Here is a 20,526-nt window from a genome sequence, read left to right as displayed (position 1 = left end):
CATAGATGATCTTTGGTCTCTCTTGTCAAAGATAAACTTCTGTACAATACAATACTAAGCAGAGTGTTTTGCTTGAGGCAACAGGTTTCTTGTTCCTTTCTCCCAAAAAGTTGTGTGTCTTCTAGGGTGTGACTCAGATATTTCAGCTGTGTTAGGCATTCTGCATTGATATATATATGAACTCTCACATTAAGTGTACTTCCTGTGGCCAATGCACAAGGATCCCAAAGATGAAAGGATCTACAGGGAAAATGCAGATTTCTTGTCTCTTCTTGTATGCTATTTCAACCAATTTTTTTCAGTAACCGATTTGGAGCTACTTGTACCATTACTTCTCTCAAGTCTACCCAGCCTTCTCTCTCTCAAGTGTAGGTTATAGGTAACATAAGGTTTGTAGGTAAATAGAACATTTTATTGGCACAGTTGGCATAATTAGAAAAACTAGGCAATTTTTTTTTGGCACAGAAGCCCTCCAGTCAGCTTTAAAAAAGGTGACTCAATAGTTTGCCATCAGAGAGTTATTTCTTAGATAAGTCTACCTAAGGAAGTGGTGAAATCCAGTCAAATCCTACTCTCCTAGCCCATTCAGTTTAAGCCAGAAGAACTGGATTTGCACAGTCAGGACAGAATTTGGCCCACAGTCAGCTTCAAGAAAATACATACACCATTGATACTTGAAGAAAAATCCTGTATTATTTTAGTGTTATGTTTAAAGGCTTGCTTTCTCCAGTTACTTCCAGCTATGATTCTATGATTCTATGACACCATTAGTTGTTGGTAATGGACAAAGTCCTCCTTCTAACTGGAAAAACTGCTTTGCCCTTGAATTCTGCAAAGGTTGAAAGTAGTTGTCATTTTATCCCTGATAATAAATCTCCTATTCATTTTGACAAATGCTTAGATATTTAACGGGTGCCACACAAACTGAATCCATACAGAGCAAACAGTCAGACAGAGACTGCCATTGTGGATAGGTTGTATTGCTTTCAGCCTTGTGCCTAAAAACGTCCTTGAGGTGTGGTCTTGGCTCTGACCAAACACAATGCACATGCTGACAGATCAGAACTTCGTAAAATAGTGGCTGGTAGATAAAGTAAATCTTCATCAAAAATATACTCTCTGATGAAAAGATCAATATAAGTAATCAAGACATTCCGGAAGCCATATGAAGGCTATAGCACTACAGAACAAGGACTGGTAGTTTTGGTTGAAAAATTTCTGACAAAATCATGCAACAGCATAAGTAACGTTCCTTTATAGGACGGAATGAGTAGCAAGAAAACAACGATCCTACATCTACTCTTTCTCCCTCTGTTTTTACTTTTTTTTTTTCTTTCTCCTCCATTGTCTGTTGTTTTTTTCGAGTTTTCTGATTGCACTTGATTAGGAACACTTCCATTTTAGGGAAGTGGGGTACTGGTTCTTAGCAGTTAACTCAGCAACATTCCTGAGAACTTATGAAACTCTAAACTCATGGCTAACTGTGTTGGAACAATTGGAATTACTTACGTCTGTGAAGTTGGATACCAAATTCCATTCCACATACTTATTGAGAAAGGTAGTTTAAGAACACATGCATTTCAGAACAAGCTAAATACTTGCTTTGGCATTAGTGTTACCCTAAGACCTAAGAACTCAGCTCACATGGACCAGGATTTTCCTGTGCTAGGCACTATAATATAGTATGGTCTGAATCAATTCTTTGAAATATGCACACACATGCTTTGCCAAACTAGATTAGAACTTCGTTTTGTTTACATCTCTCTGTATTGTCCTATTATTACTTATCTAGATATTTATTAAGCCATGGCAGTGCTTGTAGCAGAATGGCATAGAATTACACTTCACTGTGCTGTACAAACATGAAACATGAGAATTCTTAGAGATAAAAGGTAATATAAAGACACGGAAGAGAGGAGAGAGAGAACAGTAATAGGCGTCTAAGGTTACTTATGCTATTTATGAAGCTTAAAGGAAACAGACAACTGCTTGAAATGGGGATTTTGCTAGTTATTTCTTTAGTAGTGTAGTCCTTGTTCTGCTAGTTTTAGGACAGTAGTCACAGTGTTCCTGGAGTGAACACTAGTCAAACAGAGGGAAGGGATCAAAACTGACTAGGGACAGAAACTTTTCTTAAACTCCAGCAAGCAATGTCATTTAAAGGAGACTCTGAGATACAAGGATGTCCGTGTACCACCTTCTAGACAAACAAAATTCAGAAGCATGACGTCCTTTCCATGGCTTGCCCAGAACAGCACAGAAAAGAATTCTTTATATTGAGTTGTTTAACTATTTCAGTCAAAGGCCAGTCAGTATCTTTAGTTGTGTTTAATTTAGTTTGCCTCCTGGATCTGGAGACACAAATAGTTATATTATCCCATTCATTTTTTGACTTGTTACCTCACACACATTCTCAGTTTCCTCACTCATCTGTGTGCACACATTTCCCTCTGACGCCTTTTTGCTTTACATCTCCTGACTCATTCTCTCCAGTGACTCTGCCTTTATGATCCCAAAGTCCCACTTTCATCCTCTCCCCTCTGTCCCAGTCAGTCACTCTTTGTGTCTCTTTGGCTTCTGTGGGAGGAAGCTGTCACACTCCTAGTCCAGTAGCAACAAAAGCAAAGGTCAAAAAGGAAAGGGGCATTGGCTGGCAACAGCTGAGCGGCAACAGAAAGTCATGAAAAGAATGAAACTGGTCAGTTTTCAAGGTCTTTTAACTTCTATTTTAAGTTTGCTTCTTCTCCATACTGACTGCAACAATGGCCCACATGTGTGTTTAACTTAATAACAACAAAACCAACAAAGCTGTAGAGATAGTGAACCCAAAGACATCACATTGGGATCCCCTGAGACACATATTTGTGGAGGGTATTCTTCAGAACTATCACTTTGTGCTTGCTCAGCTCTTTCCTTGACATGCTCTGTTGGCCACCAACACAGACAGGGTATTGGGTTGGATGGACATTTCCTCTCATCTGCTGTGGTCATTCTTATACTAAATGAACAGAGTGGAAGAAGTTCTCATCTGGGTAAAACCAGCACCAACTTATCTACTGTTCTTCTTTTATGGTAGTTTTGGGGGAAGAAAAAAACTCCAACATATTAGCAAAGCAAACATTTATTTATCAGAAAGGTTTGATTCTGTTTCCCAGTATCTAGTTTACTTTTCTGCTGAAAGGTTAAGAGTTTGACTTGGCATCCATTAAATGCTTTACCACACAATAGAAATACCGGGATCTCTCTGAGATAAACGTAACACCCTAGGATGGAATCAGTAGTTGTACTTTTTGAAAGTTGAGACATGCTTTTTAAACAGAAACAAGATCCACCAAGTTCCATTACATTGCAACAGGTTGATTTGCTAAATGATATGTCATGCAATTTATTTTCTTGCTACATGCTGAACAGCTGGATCATTCTGATTGAAATATTTGCACCTCCTCCTTCCAAAAATACTTGGCACAGGTAGATCATAAGTCTGTAAAATGTCAACCAAACAATTAAAATCTTGGCAAAGTCATAGCAGTTGGAAAGAGGGTCATAGCATGGAAAATGTTGTATAATCACATCTGGCAGTGCTATAAGATAAAAAAATGAGAAAGATTCAGGAACAAATCAAAACTAGAGTAAGTTGTGTTCTAGCTAATGTATGAATGATTGTTCAAGATAATAATTCATGTCAGAAGAAATGAAGTTATTAATTTTCCACAATTCTGCATTATACATTGCCGTGAGATAGGAAGCATTTTGCCCACTTGAAAAGCCAGCATGTGAAAGCATACAATCATTACCAAAGTATACATTATTAAATTTGTATAAGCTTCCATAAAAGTCTCTTCATTGATTTCAGTGGGAAGTGAATAATGTTCCACCTATATTAAATTCTTCCCCAGCTGTGAAGAACACAGGATATCTAAGGTTAATCACTAAAATACAAGTGCAAATTCTTAATATTTTAGCAAATAAGTGTAACTTAACAAAAATATGAATTTTCATAGATCTTTGTCAACACTTTTATTATCTGTACCTCTGGTCCACAGGAAAAAATATCCAGAGACAGTTCTTTTCCCAAGATGTTCTTCACTAAGTCAATTCAGATAATCTTGCTGCCTGTAAGCCTATAGGGAAAGCTTTCCCACATTAACATTCAAGGGACATTGAATAAAAAAGGTCTAAGGAAAATGATTTTTTAAATAAGCTTTGTCATAGAACTGACTAAATTACATGCATAATTAGACTTTAATTCCTTTCTATTTATGAGTAAACTTTGGCAAGAATATTGACTAATTAGCAGGTACGCCCAAAAGAACAACCGTGAGAGTTTCCTGACATTCTATTATATTCTCCTTGGCTTCAAAGTATAACATACCAAAAGTTTTGCTCCATTCAGAACTTTAATATGGTTTTGATCCACCAATATCCCAGCAAATAATTCTAGAGCCAGATGTCTTCTTGGGTACAGCTAGTGTCTCTGATGTACAGAATGAGCTCATTCAGTTCTTTCATGAGTGGTCAAACTGGAAATCCTTTTCCAAAGTCCTACTTGTCTTTGATGATGTATGCAGGATGTTGCTTCTGTCAGGAGCAATGTAGCACAACACAGAAAAACCCACTAGATTGTCCATGGTGTATATACAGCATGCTCTATCTTGAGACCACCTTAGCGTTCACAATTAAAGTGTGTCTGATGTTAACACAACAATACATTTTATTACATACCAGAGTCCCAAAAGCTTGCCTCACAGTTGACATGATTGTGTTCAAACTGAAAAACTCCTTATCAACTTGAAAGGGAGCAGAAAAGAAGTCAATTTATCTCTCAAAAGCATAAAATGTGCCTAGAAAGTCCTTGAGTTGGCCAAGCATGTGTCTCAAATCTTTAAACACTACTTTGAAATTAGCATTTGAAATGTCACAGAACCACTGTACCAAACTCAGGGCTGCTGTGATACTGACCTATGAACTACAAAGAACAAACATAAGGCATTGCATATGACTCTCTGTATGGAAGGACATGGCAGAGCAGATGCTTGACTTCATTTGGGTGATCAAATACTGGAACAGGTTGCCCAGAGAAATGGTGGATTCCCCGTCCTTGTAAACACTCAAAGCCAGGCTGGATGGGTTTCTGAGCAACCTGATCTGGTCGAAGATGCCCCTGCTCATTGCAGGAGGGTTGGACTAGATGACCTTTAAAGGTCGCTTCCAACCCAAACTATTCTATGTTTTTGTGATTCATCTGAGCATTACTCCATACCGTCAAAGCGGGTGGTAAAACACTGCTTCCATGAGTGGTTCAAGAGAGGACTACTTCCTTTGTTCAGATTAGGGCAACCTAAAAGACACTTTAATTTTCTCCTAGTGTCAAGATATAACAAAGTCATTGCAGGTGGAAGAGCCCATTCCTACTCTCTGCACAGCAAAATCTGGGGAAAATGGTTAGCATTTTTAATAATCAGGGTTTTTTACTCCAGTAGCACTGGAACAAATGTACACTGGCATTTTGCAAGGAAATCATAAAGTTGAAACTAAATCCAAGGACTCCTGAGTCTCAGTAGACTGTCAACAGCCACTTCTGTAAGAGACCATAGCCCCCACAGATTCCTGGTAACAATCACATCACTATTTTGATTCTGAATTAAAGCCAGCTTATATACATAAAGATTCTTACTGTGAATCATGTCCTATCCATGTTCATACTTGGACATAAGCAGAAATACCCAGCCTTTTTTTCCTAAGTACTTTGATTGAATTGCAAGTGGTTTGAAACGGTCCAACCACTCTACCTACTTCACCAACAGATGGGTTGTGAGAGCCTGACAAGTTGTTTAAAACAATTCACCTTAGTCCTAAGCACTGGGTATATGAATTTTAATACTATGCTCTACATACACAATGAGCTACACTATGTCAGGATAGTATTGGTATGGGATACCCTAAGAAACATGCAACAAAAATATCTGTATCCTCCTTTTTTCATTATGATGGGAAATTTCAAGTAGTTCTATATGCAATGTTACATGTCCAAGGATCCTATTTCCATGAAGGGTCAGAAAGCATGAGGTGCTCTTATATGGAGCAGTTTATGAAGCAATAGGAAGGGTGAATACTGGAGTACCAATAGTGGTGTCTCAGGCAGTACAGGTCGAGTTTAGAAGGCCATTTGGTAGAACATTTAGGTGAGTGAAAACAGGTTGTCTGTGGGTAACAGATTGAAGAGTTAGACACAGGAGTGAGGGCTGCTGTAGAGTATGCAGCTGAGGTGTATGGAAACACATTAGCAAAGAAAAAAAATAGAGTGGTGGAGAAAATTCACAGCAGTGTGCAGCCCTTCACACCATTGCCCGCTGTTTCCTGACAGGGAACAACAAGTTCAGCAATTATATGGCAGGAAGATTTTTATTCCCAAGGGACTGGATTTCATACTAAAGTGTACCCTTCCTACATAGGATCCAAATAGTTCATAACTTAACTCACAGACTTGAAGACATCTTATCTGCAGTGACTGAGTTTTAAAAGAGCCTGTGATGGGCAGGTATTTGGGTGACAACTTTCAGAATCTGAGACCACCTCGTCAGCATTTTATAACCTCCTGTGTTCACAAAGCCATTTTAATACCACACTATCTGCATTTAATCTGATTCTCAAGCTTCCTATCTGTAAGCTTGGTACCTGAGTACCTTTGCTATGACATACAAGAATGTAAATGAGACCAGAATCTTTCTTATTATGTTCAGAAAGCTACAACAGTTTTCACTGCTCTTTGCAATGTTTCTACAGATCAGTCAGAAGCATTATTGAATGTGGTCCTAAAATACAGCTGAGTTTGGATGAAATAAAATTGCCAAAGTTCCAGAGACTCCCTTCTTTTTTTACAGATGTACGCCACAAAAATCAGAAGAAATGAAGACTGGTCCTTTTCAAATTCTCTTTGGGAATTTGAAATAGAAGTGAAGAAACAAACCCCCTTACAGCTATCCAGATCATCTCCTTCAGTAGTTGGAATATATTCATTATGGTAAACTAGCAGAGCAGCATGCATGCACATGCATAAATAAAAAGGTTATGATGTGCAAGTAGTAAATAGAGTGGGTGACTTGTAGCCTCTCCCAGAGCAAAGCCTGACTGCATGAGATCCATCAACATTCTTCTTTGACTGTCTCTTAAATACCATATGCAGAATGGCAACTAATTTAAATGAAGCCGATGTTGCTCTGCATGTTCTTTCTGTTTGTAAGGAACAATACTTAAAATTGAAACTCACCTCAACAGTAAAATAACAAAAGTAACATCTCTGTTACTCTGAAACCTTTTGCTGCAACCAGAATCAGTCAAACAGCGCCGTCAGAGAAACATCAAGATTCCTACTGTGAATTGTTTCCAATACATGTAGAAAGATGCCTGGCAGAAAATGACCAGAAGTCCCTTCCAACCCCAACCATTCTGTGATTCTGTGACCTTATTGCTCTCTACAACTACCTGAAAGGAGGTTGTAACAAGGAGGGTGTCAGCCTCTTCTCCCAAGTAGCAAGCAATAGGACAATAAGAAATGGCCTCAAGTTGCACGAGGGAAGGTTCAGACTGCATATTAGAAAAAATTTCTTCCCTGAAAGGGTTGTCAAGCATTAGAACTACCCAGGCAAGTGGTTGAGTCACCACCCCTGGAGGTGTTTAAAAGATGCATAGATGAAGTACTTGGGGACATAGTTTAGACTAGGTTAACGCTTGGACTCAATGGTCTTAAAGGTCTTTTCCAACCTAAATGATTCTATAAACAGAAATATCCAGCTTTTGTTTCTTAAGTACTTTGAATGAGTTGCACATGGTTTGAAACTCAGTTCAACTGCTTTACCTACTCCAACAGCGGCAGGTAGCACTTTGCTGTTCCTTAATTCTTGCTTGATCTTAAAATAAATGACGCTGCTGCAGTCTGTGGACTAGGCTCCTGCCTAGCTTGTTTGTCTGATTAGACTGGGGCAAGAGAAATAACAGTAAATTCATACCTATTCTTTGCCTCTCAATCTGTTTCCTGGCTGTAGAAGAGACTCAGCAGATGCTGTACTCACCACCAGGCTGGAGTGTGTTTTGAATGTCTAGTTCATCTTAGTGTTTTGACAGATAACTTACAGAGAGCATGGTAACAGTGTAGTATAGCCACAGCTACACAGTCTCTTTCCTCTATAGATATGGCAGCCCTTGTGATGTCTTATGTATAGGACAATGATTAGGGTTTCAGAAAATCCTACTTTTAGGAAGCATTTGATGAAATATGACTATACATATAAAAAGGAATTAAACTAGAACACCAATTCCCTGTCCCTGAGCAGACGAAAGTACACTTAACAATCTCATGGTGATATTTTAACATTAAAGAGGAGCTCTAAAATTGAAATAGGAATGAGTAAGGAAAATAAAGACTGAAACAGAATTAGTAGGAAGGGGAAAAGACTTACAGGTGCTCCTGCAATGCCTAGATGTGCTACAAGAAAACAAGGAGGTCTTTTTCCCTCAAAAAATTTCAAGCCACAAATATATTACCTATAGAAGGTGTGTTTTCAGTTCAAGTGTCCAAGAATTTGGAGAAACAATAGATCATCTGCCACAAAAAAATATTTGATTCCTAGGATTGACAAAACTTTCAAAAATAATTAAATTCATGATGGATAACCTTGCACAAAAAGGGCAAAGAAATTTTGGAATCAGGTCATTCACTGACCCAGTTCACTGAGGGATCATAAGAGTGCCAAGGCCGGAGCAAGGGAGGGACTGTGCATATGTAGCCAGCGCATGGCAAAAGGAGACAGCAGCAGCTCTGCTTTACATGGATTTTAACTTCTTGGGAACCACATCTTAACTAATGGGGTAAAACGGGATGTCTCAGAGGAGAGCAGCAGTAGGAACCATTGTGATCGTCTGCACTGACCATTAGCGTCAGCCACCACAAAACAAACGGACTCTGCTGCATACTTGGTAGCCCACAACAAAACTATCGATGTTGAGCTTTTATTCGTAAATTGGACTATTCCAGGAGTTAGTTTGAGTAAAACTTTTCTCAACTTGTAGATTGGTTTCATATTCTCCATTGTTCATAGACAGGGAAAGAGGGGGCAGAAGAGTCATGAACTGAAAACTGAATTGTTTCATTGTTGTTTTACTGCTCAGGATGGATGCCAAGTATCTTCAGTTAAACTGAAGAATAGGGCAGATAAGGAGATAAGGGAAGATAGGCTTGACCCCTTCGGCAGAAGTTCAGCTGAGCCTCTAAACTCAGCATTGCAGACAGCAGTTAAACTTAAAGCCTGGTTCCCACATACAGTCTTCAGACTGAACTTAAAGTTACCTACCAATATGGGCATAAACTTAGTCTGTCAAGCATTGAGAGAAAACTAAACAGTTTTTCATGGAACAGATGCAGAAATGACTCATCCAGTATCGCTCAGAAACACTCAAAATACAAGGAAAAACACACCAAAATGCATTCAGCATCAGATTCTGAAGTAGGTAAAGAAATGCAAATGAAAACTTGAGTCTATTTGGGGACGGGACAGGGGAGTAAAAATAAATAGTCTAAATGTGAGGCTACATGCAATTACTGGGGCAGGAGAAATAATTATGCTAAGCTTGCAGAGAAGAAAAACAAAGGAAAAAACGAACCATATCTAAGTCTCCCACTAAGGATTCAAAAGACCATATTTGGCTCATGAACATTATTAGTGTCCCACATAATAAGCTATTTATTAAATGAAGAAAAGGTCCACAGGTAAAGCAAAAGCACAATAACATATAGGACAGTGAATGCCAAAAAGATAACAAAGCATCAGTGGCGACATTAGTCCAGAAAGGCATACTCAGCACTATGCAGAACAGGAAAACAAAACTGAAAGCCAGCCAAAGAAAACAAATGAGAGCTATAAACACCATCCTAACACTGTGAGGACCAAGCAAATACTGAAGGTGAAAAATCTACCTCCTGAGTTTTCACAAAGCATGTACAATGGAAAAGTTACGCTTTCATCTTAATTAAGTGCATGATGAACCTAAGGACATTAAATCCGGTAAAATAATTCACCACATAGCTATAAAGATTTTCCCAACTTAAAAAATAGCACCCAACAATCAAAATACCAAGATAAGACAGCTTTCTGACAGCAAAGTTATTACATTTTTTTCCAGATGTTTCTAAATTATGGCAATTAGATTTAAAAATTATCCAGCCACTACAGCTGAGTGCTCATAGAATGTCCCGATTTGGAAGGGACCCACAAGGATCATCAAGTCCAGCTCCTGTCCCTGCATAGGACAACCCCACAGTTCACACCATGTGTCTGAGGGCATTGTCCTGTCTCTTCTTGAACACTGTCAGGCTCGGGGCTGTGACACCTCCCTAGGGAGCCTGTTCCAGTGCTCCATCACCCTCTGGGTGAAGAACCTTTTCCTAATGTCCAACCTAAACCTCCCCTGGCACATGGTTCCTGCCCTTCCCTTGGGTTCTGTCATTGGTCACCAGAGAGAAGATTTCGGCAGCTACCCTTCCTCCTCCCCTTGCGAGGAAGCTGTAGCCACCATGAGGTCTACTCTTAGTCTCCTCCAGGCTCACATAGTTAACTATGCTCACATAATTAAACCCAAAAGCAAGAACCACAATGAGAAAGAAGGTGTTGAGCTTACCTGGGTTATATACTGGCTATGCATTAATAGAGGTCAAGCCAGCTATGCACTTAAGAAGATCTGTCACATTTGAAAACCACAACACGAATGACCACATATCATTAATTCAATTAGAGATGTGAAGAAGCCATTGTTGCTAAGATATTAGACATTAGTTTAATTTACTTTTCTTACATCTTTCCTTCTCCTTAGTCAAGGTGAGCAGAGCAAGAGCTCTTGCCTAACAACAGCTCAATACCAGTTACAAGCTTCTCTGTCAAATCCTTTAAAACAGAATCTAGAAAAGGGAAGCCAGCACAACTGTGCACTTCAGCTGTCACTCTGTAGTTAAGGAACTATGACTAATGTATCTGACAAATGAGGCAAGTTACTTCATTTTTTCTAACCTTTTCTACTCTTAACTCTCACTTGTTTTCCATTTACACTATCTAATGTCCACAGCTGGAGTTTTCTTCCACATTCCATAGTACCTTGTATAACCAGTTCTAAAGTTACTGTAACAAACAAAATGGTGATACCATATACAACACACAGGTCATCTACCATTCACTGTAAGGATTTAACACTCTCTCCACAGGCTTTTCCCTGTGAAGCTGTGTGCAGCTTGGTTTTCCATGGAGAAACCTCTGAGATTTCTCAGGTGCTGTGACATGTTACACTAAACAGAAAACAGACTCCATCGTCTATTCTAAGAACCAGGGAAAAGAGCCTACGGTGAGCATGTGTCTACCACTCTCTTCCACAGTGGCAGTGCATATATTAATCAGGGGGAAGTTAACAAGCCATTGAAAAAAATGTGGAGAGTGAGCATCAATCCGTGGGTAGGGCTGGAAAGCAAAACCCTGGTGAGTCACCTGTAGACTGACGGAAGGAAAGAATGATTGAGGCCATCAGAGAAAGGTGAGAAAAGCAAGAGCAGGACAAGCCAAGGAGAGCAACTAAACCTCTACAGATCTAGGTAGAAAGGGTGTACCGGATCCTCTGCTTAAGATAAAGTCAACTTGGTTTACGTTAATTCCACACTGTCATTACTTTATATGACTTTCCACACCACAATAAATATTCTGTTCTCTAACCAACTCAATTATTCATTCATTTTCCCAGTTCACATGGCAAGCAAGGACTTCACAGATCTGAGGCACAATGCAGCTTTAGCTGTGTGCCAACTAGCTCTGTTTTATCAGGATGTGAGGAGGTAGAAGTTTTCAATACCAGTGGAGTTGTAATTTGAATGTAGAAGGCAGATGAATTCTGGTTTCATTACTAGCCTTAATACTACCACTTCCTAACCTCTAAACAGTTGCCTTTGCTACCGGCATATTATATGCTCTACTTTCAGGTTTTAGTTATAATTTTTATAGCGTATATGATACCCACACTTTACCTGGCATTTGAAGTTTTACATTAACTTGGTATAATCAATGTCTCAAATTCTATCCTTACTTCTATGAAAAGAAAAAAAAAAAAAGGAAATAAAAGAAGAAATAGAGAAATCATATACATTGTCAGAATCGTGGCTGAAATAACACATATGTTGGATTTACTGTTACAAGATGTAATTTTAGTGACCAATCCATTGGTACAGATTTTTGATACAAGATCAAAATAAGAGTCAGAAGAATTTTTGCCAGCCAGATCCTTGGCTATTGCAATTAATTTCCAGTTATCTTTTATAACTGTAAATTTATAGCTGGTGTATATCAACTCTACATATCTGTATTAAATCAATTTCCATGTTATTTGACGCTGAGGTGTCAAGATAAGTTTCCGAGTTTCACAAAGCATTAAAACTGAGAAAAACAGACAAAAAATGCAGGAAAGAAACGAAAATGCTTTCAAGACCTCTGAACATTCCCTCCTGCAAACAAAAGTGCTTTGTTTTAGTGCCAGGCAACTGTCCTCCCTTAGTCAATTCCTGATGTACACTAACAATAAACACAGCTGCTTAACTTTCTGGTTTTGAAACATTTCAAAACTTGCTTCTGAGGTTTCTTTCCCTTCACACAGCTGAAGAGGATAGCTTGTTCCTCCCTACCTACGTAGGCAGGCTCTTTTCACTGTACCATCTGGGAAACTCAGAAGTCCTCCAACAACTTCTTTTTAATCTACAAGAACCACTTAGAGTAACCACCCACATGGCCAATGAATATGTTCACTTAAACCCTTCTGGTTTTTGTGATACTCTCATCTATAGATATAATGCCTCCAGCTACCAGTAAAATCTCATGGCCTAGTAACTTCTGAAGTTACATAAGACACCTAACACAGTGACCTGAATTTCTTCTGTTCCTGTTTTTGTTATTACCCATTTCACTCACTCCTTGTGATGGAGAGGAAGGAAGAGAAAGGGCCTGTATGATTGGATAAGCTGAACACTGGAACATCAGTTGAACGTCTCTACTAACAGGAGACCAAAAATTTCAGGCTGAGCAGTAGCAATCACAACAAGTCCAGAATATGAAAAGTTTTGAGAAAAATATCTGAGCAATATCTAGGAATGAACACCTTCAAATACAACTAGGACAACCTTCACAACAGCTATGTAATACTGTGCACTGGTAAATGCTTAGAGAAGTAGCATTTGCATTTGACATGCATTGTTCTAGTCACAAAGAGTCATAAAGAGTAAAACTAAACACTGTCTTAAAATAAAGCACTCTGATTAGCAACAACTCCAGTAAAAGAGACAGGGCAAAGGGAAAAAAGAGCCTTGACATCACTGATACACTTGGTCCTCCTAGGTACAGACACTCTCCTCACCTTCACCAGACAAGTATCAAAAGCACTAATTGCCCTCAGAAAACTCCTCCCTTTATTGGTAGTCCCTTGCTCTAGTATACCCAATGGGAAACAAGAAACTCTCTCCAAATGTTTTAAGGTAACATGAGAAGATCCTGGTATTCTGTTATTCCCCACATGCAGCGGTGGGTATAACCGAGAAGGGAAGCAAGCTCTGCTACTTCTGATCCTCACATGTAGCCCATTGCTAAAAGTCTATGCATGATAGTTACTGAAAGAGTAGCTTGTTGGGTTGCTTGCTTAACTGCTTAAGTGAGACTAGTGTGTATTTATTTAATAGTTAAATGGTCACATAAACAAGATACCATTCACTTTTTCTGTCTATTGATGAATTGATATTCATTATGAGTACTGGAACTGGCACAGAATAAAACGTTATTCTATGGGCAGGGAATCCAGTCTTTTCTCCTGATCTAATGAACCATGAAGATATAGATTTAGGGTGTGGAAACAGCTTACTACTGATTATGAAAATGTAACTTCATTAAACATCCTGGATATTTTGAGACAGAACACATCTTATGCTATTGCAGGTTTAGTACTCCAACACTGCCACAGTAAGCTACCGTTTATTTCAGTCCAAAAATCAAATCCAGATAACATATCATAAAGGAACTCTTTTGGTTTTATTTTATAATACTAAATGAATGAGGATCTAATATATTTAGGGCTAAATGAAAGTGGAAATAGAGGATGCACTGAAATACATTGAAAACAAATGACACAAATCAGTGCAGTAACACCTGAATGGCATATCGTATTATACTGTTATATTCTTTTATGGAAATATTTTAAAATGTATAATTTTGATAAGAACCCAAGGGAATTAGGCATCCAGCTATGACCACATTTTACAATTAGAACACCTTTCCAATTTTTTTTTCCTTCCCCTGCTTCAACAGAAATTACAAACATCAGTAGAAACTGCTGAACTGAATCTTACCAGACATGCAAATGATCATACTGTTCCATTTTACACAAAGAAAGTCCTTACTGAAAGTCTACACATCCTAGCAAACATTTTTTCTTTTCTTTGATCCTTCTCCTGTGTTTCCCTCACCCCAACTACATCTCCCATATGCCTCTTGCTACATCCCCCACTGAGTAGCAGTTCTCGTTCCATTTCTTATGATGAAGATTTTCGGATCCATCAGCTACCTTCATTCTCGGCAGGAGGCTGAAGATGAAGATGAGAACTGAGGGCAAATGTTATGTGTATACCAAGTACTGGACTGTGCATCATTTTTGCCAAAACCTAGCAGTTTAAAAAGAATTATTTCACTAAATTTGTACATTTTTGTCTATTTTTTACCATATTGAAGTAAGGTCCATTGACAGAGCAATCCATCTTCCGTATCTCCAATGCCAAGCTAAATAAAAAGAATAAAGTGATATGAAGTGGTAACACTTTCTATGTTTGTTGAAGTATACATTAATTCTTGCTTTTGAAATGGTAAGCTAGCAGAAATGCAAAAAGCCAATATTCAGGAAAAAGAAAAAAAGTATATTAAACATTTACTGGCCAGCCTTAAAGGCCTGATTCATCACCTGTTTCTCTAAATTGTAGTAATCATAACTCCGTGGATGTGAATGAAATTGCACAGGAATGATCCTGAAATTATGTGATCATGGTCGCTGGCCATGATCAATCTAACATTTTTTTCTCCTACAAAACTAGTGTAAGGCTGTCTGACTGTATGAAATTGCTCCTGATATTTTCAACGAGTAGGCAAAATCAGAATATGCAGACAATTCAGAAGCAGATTTCAAGGTTTAAGACCATCTCTACAAATTGCAGGATACAGTCTAAGCAAAGCTGGCTTAATGTTCCTCAGATAGGTGCCCAATGCATGTCTGTGATGCACAGAAGAGTTTCCATGGCATACACTCAGAGTGAGTGTGTGTGTGGTAGTGCAGAACCTTTTGAGGTTATTAGTCTGGTCTTTTGACAAGAAGATTAGCTGCCCCAAGAGGCATGGAGTGACTTCCTAATGCTGGCTCCACACATAAGAAATACTCCACAACTCCTCAGACTTCAGAAATCAGGGTGTTGCGGTTTTTTTGCCAAGGAGGTTCCTGGCATCAGTCACTGTATTGAAAAACTTAAAATAGTTACTTGAATGCTATCTGCGTAACTGTAAAGAAATACCAAATTAAATTTGTTCCAAGACCTGTTATTTGTGGAGTAGGAGCTGTGTTTTATTTGAAATAGTATTTCTTTATTAGACTGAACCTTAATAAAATATAAGTACGTATGTGTATATACTCCTCCCAAAATGCAAATACCATTGGCCAGTTCCTGAGGAAGAAAGAGCATCCTCTGTTTACCTGTTCATTTGCTAAAATCCCCCAAACCCCACCTTTCTAGACTCTCTGAATCCATCTGGGAGTGATGCCAAAGTCACCTGTTATATAAGACCAACAGAGCACAGGTGAACTAGTCCTCCTGATCAACTTTAGACCTGACATCCTTGTGCCAGACTCCAGTCAAGATGGGGTTTGGCAGGAGGATATGGGGACCAGAATGGGCTTTCCTGTTAGCAGTTTGCTATATCCATCAGATAGGTAAGAAGCTCTCTTTTTTCATTGGGGAAAGAAATAATAATCTGTTTAGATCTAGTAATATATTTTAAACAACTATACTCATTTCATTGTTTCACTTAACAGATGATTGCATTTAAACAAGATTTCTCTGTATCCTTTTTTTTCCAATTTTTATTAAACATTTAATGTCTGTCTATTAACTGGACTGATTTAATTTAATATTGCCTCAAACTACTGCATATAACTACATTTGGAAGGTAACCTTGAAGAACAAATCAAAAAGAATGATTCTTCATGTCTTAAAACATCAGTTTTTCAGTATCACTTACACCTTACTAAAACATTTTATTCCTGATGCATTTTCCACTAAGATTAGTTATGAATGCTATTCTTAGATGAAATTTAAATGACTACTTTTTCCATTTGCTAGATCAGACCACTGGTCAATCTTTTCCAGTACCTTGTCACGTACCAGGAGTTAATACCAGATTTCTCAAGATTTCTTGCAGCTTGTTTTGCAAAAGAGACTGGAAGGGAATATTCACATGACAATGACTTTCAGTAATTAATTCCACATTGATAACACCCTATGCAAAATATTTATATGAATTACTGATACTGAGCGTGAGCAGGACTGGGAGATCTGACACATGCAATCCATCATTTTGTATGTTTCTTTTTCCTCCTGTCAACATTATATCCATCAGGGCTTGTCTTGACAGTTTTTATCAATATGAGTAGTCCTATTAAGTCAAGGGGACCACTCAAATGGAACTTAATTGCATGAGTACAAGCTTGCTGATGCAGTCCCATTCATGTACAGTAATTAATGCCCTGTCAGCTAACATTCTTAAATCTTCAGATTGCCTATGTATATTTATCTTACATATAATTTTCAAAACATTGACAAGCGCAAATATAATTTTAAGCTACTTTATATTTTGTGAAATAAACACTAAAATACTGGTAAGTTGATTTAAGCACACAATACAACAGTCACTTAGAGTACAGGCTTACATTTAGAGTTACAGTGTCAGTCAAAAGCTTGTTCAGGCATACATTGAACAAGGAAGTTATTTGTACTGTGCAGTGCTAATCTGATAAATTGCTTTAAAAAATAAGTAGTGGTTAGACAGTGCCCAGCAAACTCCTCTCTATTTGAATTGCACTCTGTGGTAAGCATTTTCAGATGTCCTGAGTGACTAAAGAATATTGGCCAAATCCCATGTCATCTCCACAAACATTCCATGCCTGACTTTATATTTTGGGTCAAATATTAACTTTTATAACTTGATTGTAACGACAATTGCATGTGCAGAATGACAGCTGGATATAGACTTAACAAGGTTCATCCAGAAATATTCTTAATAAATAGGTCAGTTCCCAAATTAACAAATAGTAAATTATCTTGACTATTCTTACAGCTGAGAGACTATTATTTTTATAGTGGTCAACAACATGGCATTGTGCAACTGCTAAATAAACCAACACAGCAAGAATTTCCTTGGGAATTATGTATTTGCTAAGTAAACAAAATCTCCCAATGTTTCCTTGAGAAAAATCAAAATATATGTAAATACTATCTTGCTCTGTTACAAAGGTTCTCATGCTAGAATAAAAAAACTTTCTGTGATTCTTTGCCTGCTGAGATTCTGATAGATGTGTTGGGTGAGAGCAAATTCTGGCCTGTTATTAAGTCTTACAGAGGCATTGGTCTCACCCCATCAGTATCAATTAGAATTATATGAATGCATTTATCTAATGATATTGCCTATGATACCGAAAGACGAACAGGAAATGGAAAATGGTTAAACTCTGTCCTAAGTTACTTCTTCATACATCACTAGTGGTCACACGTGAAGTTAAATGAGAAAATAATTAAAAGCTTAGGCCTGAAAGAAACTGCAGACACTGCAGCAACTTCTAGATGTGGTGAGGCTGCACAGAACCCTCTCGTCCAAAGCCAGCAGTCTCTTGAAGACCTCTTTGGGAGTGGGGGCTTGAATCCCTTTAGACCGGCATCCTTCAGCTCTGGGATCAAGTACTCAATCTGCTTACATGGTGGGCACAGGCAAAAGTTACATTAGAAAAATAATTTTTAAAATAAGTTGCTCCTGATCCAGCTATTTTTAAGGCAAAGGTGGTTGTCCAACTTTCATGGAGATATCTGGGCTGAGGTTCTTAAGTGGAAGAAATGCTCAGCAAGGAATGTAAGCACCAAAGGGGACTGGGGTTTATGGCACACCCCTGACTTCAACATTTCCCCCTCTTTCACCAATGTGTCTCTTTGTTCAGAGATAGGTGTTATAGATCCAGTTCTGAGTCAGTGAACTCTTTCCACCTTTGTATAGGGAAACAGAGGGCTTAATTTAGGACTAAATTACATAGGCAGTTCCTCTTTGAGAGATTGTCTAGACTCTTAAGAGTGCTCATTCACACAATCCTGATCAGGATTCGGCTACAAGTCATTTCATCACCTTTAAGGCTTCAGACTTGGCAGGTTATAGGTAGATGTTTGTCAACACGTTCCAAACACAGTTGTCACATGTTGACAGCATTCAGTCCTTCACAAAATCAAGTTGTAGCCATTTTTCTTTTACAGGAAATGCCTGTCATATTTACTTAAGACAAGAGCTTAGAGCACCAACCTAGGCGCTCAAGGTCTGTCTTTTTCTAGGCATGAAAGTGTTCCAGTCAGTATTTGTCATCTCTCAAAAGTCTTTGACAATACCTCCTCTGGTATAGTATCGCTGGGTCATGCATGGAAAGGAATTCAAAACTGATGGAGTCATGATAAAGAGGAGAACTCATCTGGAAGGTAGTTCATGTCATTGATCCAGTAAACATTTAACTGGAGGTACACAAATAACCCTTGAAGCAAGGCACAAGCACAGGACAGTTTTGATGTAGCTGAGTGCCCTAATCATGTGGTCACATGATCATGGCTTATTTTTCCCTCCTCTGTTACTGCTCCACTGTTTTTGGCACCGTGGCTCAGCTTCAGGTGGGGTAGCAAGTACCCTTTGTCAAATAGATTTAATATGATGCTTAAGGTTTTCCACAGAGAAGATGCGAGTTTGAACCATCTCAGAGTGAGAAAAGGAGTAGCACAGGAAATGTGGTTCTTTTGGTTATTTCTCCTGAGTTTTGGCTCAGGCTATGAGCCCTTGTGTTATCACTCAGAGATACCTTCTTTCATCCAGCTATAACACAAATCTAGATCCCTGATTGAGGGTTTAGATTTGCTCCAGAAGAAAAGGCTATGTGCTTGGGCACTAAAGAAACAGTCATATAAATTACTGAATGAACGCCTAAGTCTCTTGTTTCTTTTAACTAGTTCTGTGCCTTTTCTTTTTATTACCTAGGTACTATACAGCAATTTTAATAAATTACTCTATTACATTTAGAGACTTCTTCCTGTGTTTCACATAGTAGTGAGATTTAGTGCAGCAGTGAAATAAGGGCTGTGATCCAGTCACTAGAATCCCTTGTAGTGAGTTTTAAGGGAAACAAAGCAAGCAAATATACTTGAATTATTTGGACTTCAAAGTCTCTGTATTTGTAATAGAAAGTCTCTTTCTATAATTACATTTTACCTTTGGCAGGGGGAGGAGGCTGTTTCATTTTTTCTGATGTGATAAAGGACTCTTCCCTTTTTCTTACAGAGAAGTATCTCAGTCCTCTGATCCTACCCAAATGCTTTGCTTTAAAAGTTCACTTTTAAAAAGTTTTTTAAAAGTTCACAGGAAACTGTACTTCATATGTTTTTTACAATTTCTTCACAGGAGCCCAGACTGAAGTCCAACAGGAAACAGAAAGCAAATCCACTGAGGTTGTTCAGCAGAAACAAAATAGTATGTTTGTTTATACTGTGTATTCATATTCGTATTAGTATTGGTATTTATTTGATACCTCTCCAATAAGTAATAAAAATGCCTAAAACCCTCCTTAGCATATTGATGGTAATGTCAAATAAAGATAAATGTATATTAACAAGCTTCTTTCTATATAAGAATAATAATAACTTTATTAGATACCAATTACTAAACACACACAATATGGTTATATTTGTATAATAATAACTAAGAAAATAGATGTGTGTTTGTATATGTTGTATGCATATGTGCATGTATATGTATTTATAAAATCAAAGTGGAATATACACGCAGGATGTTTGGTTGCTTATAAACAAGGAAATGAGACCACGCTGGCAAGTTGTAAAGTCAGTGGCTGATGCTGGGAAATTAAAATGGCAAGCAAACTTCATTGGTTTTTACCATGTAATGATTCGTGTTCATCCTATACAAAGGATTTGTGGTCACTTCTAGAAGTTTCAGCCCCTTAACAGAAGAAGACTAAACAGAGAGGAAAGGAGATAATTAAAATTTTTATTCCCTTCTTAGAAAGATGAGGTGTAATGAGAAGACAACTATGCTTTTGTACCAGCAACAGGGTAATTTAATACAGCTTAACCCTTTGTATTGCTCAGTGTGTCTGAAGTACTCCAATATG

At 38.1% G+C, this 20,526-nt stretch overlaps 1 protein-coding gene across 1 annotated transcript in view; it reads left to right on the top strand.

The window, feature by feature from the left end:
- Positions 1–15,962: 15,962 nt before the first annotated feature.
- Positions 15,963–20,526, top strand: part of LOC136102278 (uncharacterized) — a 41,310-nt gene continuing 36,746 nt past the window's right edge. Inside the window, exon 1 of the mRNA XM_071808608.1 lies at positions 15,963–16,035. Within this exon, the coding sequence (XP_071664709.1) occupies positions 15,963–16,035 (73 nt within the window). The remainder of the gene's footprint in view (positions 16,036–20,526) is intronic.

This window comes from Patagioenas fasciata, chromosome 5, assembly GCF_037038585.1.
Source record: "Patagioenas fasciata isolate bPatFas1 chromosome 5, bPatFas1.hap1, whole genome shotgun sequence".
Lineage (NCBI taxonomy): Eukaryota > Metazoa > Chordata > Aves > Columbiformes > Columbidae > Patagioenas > Patagioenas fasciata.
This window is presented reverse-complemented; position numbering and strand designations above follow the sequence as displayed.